The 3,824-nt window shown below is 40.7% G+C and overlaps 1 protein-coding gene across 1 annotated transcript; it reads left to right on the top strand.

Annotated features, from left to right (window-relative positions):
• Positions 1 to 3,066: 3,066 nt before the first annotated feature.
• On the top strand, positions 3,067 to 3,527 carry LOC119653435 (general odorant-binding protein 99a-like). Its single transcript, XM_038058016.1, has 2 exons — positions 3,067 to 3,105; positions 3,159 to 3,527. The coding sequence occupies exons 1-2, from the start codon at positions 3,067 to 3,069 to the stop codon at positions 3,525 to 3,527; spliced, it is 408 nt and encodes a 135-aa protein (XP_037913944.1).
• The last annotated feature ends 297 nt before the right edge of the window (positions 3,528 to 3,824 follow it).

Genomic DNA, 3,824 nt, shown 5'->3' on the forward strand with positions numbered 1-3,824 from the left:
AGGTGGTAGTGGCCTTTTATTTCGTGGAGAGTATTTAAACTAATTATCAAGAGAGGTAAGGGGCAATAGGGCCTTGGGTGACAGACGAAATTTGGAAAAAGGGTCCTAAATATGCACTGAAATAGTAAGGTCAATGACCATGTATGGACGGTAACCAGGGAAAACGATTTGAATGCGACACAGCAAAAAACAAGGAAGACTCGCTTGTGTGTGTACAATTGATGCAATGAGAAGATAACCAACGCCATCTTTGGAAGTCCTTCTGGGATTGACTACCCTTTATCTTCACATGTTCAAAAGGAGGCCAATTTTTAGGACATACTAGTGTACCCGGAATTCCCGACACCACGGATAGCATGATAATGAAATTTCATTTCAATTTGGAATACAATGGGCAAAACGGCAGACCGGGGTAGGATAGCAGTGACCCTTGGCTTGACAGACTTTTCGGCAAGCAACGACCAATAGATCGGATTGCGGTGGTTGACGCTATTTTTCGGCGTGTAACAGCGCAGCTTTTGTCCTATAAGTGGAGCATTGGAAAGGTCGGGAGATTCGTCAAAGGTCGTGGTATATGTATAGCCGCAATGGAGGAGACTTAGGATCTGCACCCTTGGAACGTTTTCTCGGATATTTTTATTAGATTCATTTCCTATTAAGACTTGAAACTTTTGGTCGCAAAGTCGAATTAAAGAATTGCCACCATGCATCCCACGTTAATCGGAAGTTGACTAATGAGTCAAAATCACTCATCCATTCGTTGAATGCAATCTTGATTCGACATAAGTTTCCCTTTCGAGCAAATCAAAATAGCCACCGGCTGCCACCGAAATTTCAGCCTTCAATCGGCTAATGGTAAACTTTAGGGTTCTACTGCATGAGTGCAAGTACATTCTCTTCTACGCCGCGTAGGTATGATTAGTTGTCCTTCGGAAGTAAGTGTAGTGGATTCTACCTTACTGTCAAAGAATCGGATGTGATGGTCATCGCGGAATCATCTCTGTTGTCTTCCTTGCTAAGGAAACCAGAACTTCCCACAAGCGCAAGAGATATGAGCCAATGCTAGGTGGTCACTAAAAATTCGCTCAGGAAAACCAGTCAAGAGGTAGGTGGTCTGATTATTTCCTAACCAAGCTTCAAAGTAGGGATGGAGGTTTTCAGTTCTACCTGCACGAGGTTCGAAAGGAATAATACCCTAACAACTATGGTCTACAATGGGTTGATGGGCAATGCCAATCACACATTTCACATGGTGCAGGATTGGATGGTATTCTTCACCAACTTTTTGCAGATATTGGGGAGATACCGAGAGGCGCTGACAGATGAGGCCGTGTTTTTTGTTTGCCCGATATACACCTTCGGACCACCTGAGCAAGCGATCTTATATATACCGCTCATCTCCGTTTTTCAGTCCTTTTCTCTAGTCAGCTGATAGATACGACTTGATTCTACCAATTGTATGTCAAATCTTTTTAATGTGCGTTTTATATGCTTGAACATATTTAAGATGGTGACGATCAATTTTTCTAATGTGGTAGAAGTCGTGAGTGTGAGTGAGATTACTACGTTCTATCCTTTGTGAGTGTCTCCTGATCATCGTATCTATGGTGATGCTTATATAGCCGTTTTTCCTTGCAGCGTCCATAATGTAGTGTTTTTCGCTCTCGTAGTCTTCCTTTACGAGTGGGATTGTTAGAAAGCGCTGGATCATGGTGCAATAAGCTGCCATTTTATGCTGGTAACTATGGATAATGCAAGGAGGAAATGGGTCTGCTAAACAACAAGTTGAACACGTTGTTGTAGATGTGAAAGCAGCCATAAAATTAATGGGCAATGAAGCGAACTATCGAAAGCCATTGTTTACCAACCTAAGTTTCCAAAGTCTGCTAACCCGCCGGAAGCCACTATCGTGCAAGAGCTGCAGAAGAAGCCGGTATACTACCTAAATGCAGACAAAGGTAATGCGATTGTAATTATGGATAAACAATAGTACGACAACCAAGTAATTGAAAAGTTGACTGGGGGAAACTAGTTTGAATTAAGGAATGACCTGCTACCTGCATCCATAAAACGGGTAAAGAAGGTCCTGAAAGAATGCGCTCTAGTGGTTGATAACACAGCCCAGCTCCGTCAACCAAAAATACACAAAGCAGGCAATGAGATGAGAGAGATTATTGCCGATTCTAACTCCCCATCTTATAACATTCCGAAGTGGTTGGTTAAGGAATATCTAAAATTGGGGTCTACCAACGGGAAACTATCTGCCAAAAATTCAAAATTCAAAACAATATGCGAAGTTGGCTTCCCTCTGATGAATGAAAATTATTTCACATTCAGGGGAAAGTACTTCAAGACAACCTCAGGTCCTCTCTCCCCATTCCTAAGTAAAATCTGGATGTGGAGGTGAACATGGAGCAGGATGGATTACTGTCAAATATATGGTTGAAGTGCGTGGATGACATTTTGGAATGATCCAACAAACAAGTATCAACACCCTAAAATATCCTTCACTCATGAGATTGGAGTTAGTAACCAAGTGTCTTTCCTAGATATATTAATCAAACGTCAAAACGGACAATTTTTGTTTTTCAATTAACAGGAAACCCACCAGCACCCAGCGCATAACCCCGGGCACTTCGCTCCATAGTTACCAGCAACAATCCCACTCACAGAGGGACACTACGAGAGCGAATAACACTACATTATGGACACTGCAAGTAAGAAAGGGGCCGTTAGTACTACCATGGATACGATGATCAGGAGACACGCACGCGTAAATTACACTCAGATTGCTTGAAAATGGTAGTTAATGAAACGTGAAGAATTAGTGTTTATATTATATTTGTTGCATTGCTCCTCATAATATAATCATAAAAGATACTAATTTATTTAATTCGGTAATTTCCGGGTAATCTGTTCAAAATTGCGAATCCAATTTGGTAATGTACTTTTCCAGTCTGGGAAACTTCGCCTAATAAAAAATTGGGTATAAATATTCATTAGTTACTTCCGGCAATCGTCAGTTAATCGTGGTAGTCATCGAGTTTTATTACCACGTTTTGGAAAATGAAAATCTTGATTAGTGTCTTTGCCATGATCGTTACGGTAAGTTTTAACTAAACAAGAACAAATTTCAGAATAGATCTGTTTTTTTTCAGGTTGCATCACAACAGGCCCCCTCTATCCAAAGTGAACTCCTGAAGGCCCGTGATGAATGTTATAAATCCGAAAACGTTTCACAGTCAGATATTGAAAAGTTGAACAATCATGAATATGACGAGGACTTGAGTCATGAGGCCAAATGCCACATTCGTTGCTTTGGTATGAAAACAGGACTCTGGGATGACACCCATGGATATAACGTCGAAAAGAGTTACCAGTACGTTGTCAATACTGGATCCAAGGTTAGCAAGGAGGATTTGCGGAAGTGCGTGACGCCAAATACTGATGATGACGATAAGTGTACATGGGCTGCTAAGAACATGAGGTGTTTGTCGAAAAACGAATACTTCAGAATGAAACTATAGACGGCTAAAGAAAACTCTTTTTTAACACATATCCCTCAAAATTTCCTCTCAATTATGAATTAGGTAGCTTATCTACAAATTCACATCAGTAAATTACAGTAAATCTTAATACCTTGAACTCAAAATAAGCACATGGGTGGACAACCGTACCAGACCCGACAAGTCCACGGTCGGGAGGGTGTAGTACGCAGGTTAAAAATTGTGTTTAGCTCTACGTTCCTCAAAATTACCACTTTGAAAAAGACCAAAGACCAAACTTTAATTACAATTTGAATTTAGCAAAAACCAAATGTTTAC

The sequence above is a fragment of the Hermetia illucens genome, chromosome 4 (assembly GCF_905115235.1).
Source record: "Hermetia illucens chromosome 4, iHerIll2.2.curated.20191125, whole genome shotgun sequence".
Taxonomy (NCBI): domain Eukaryota; kingdom Metazoa; phylum Arthropoda; class Insecta; order Diptera; family Stratiomyidae; genus Hermetia; species Hermetia illucens.

Coding starts and splice junctions, on each gene's coding strand:
- LOC119653435 (XM_038058016.1), top strand. CDS start 3,067: ATGAAAATCTTGATTAGTGTCTTTGCCATGATCGTTACG. Junction 3,106..3,158: donor TCTTTGCCATGATCGTTACG/GTAAGTTTTAAC, acceptor GTTTTTTTTCAG/GTTGCATCACAACAGGCCCC.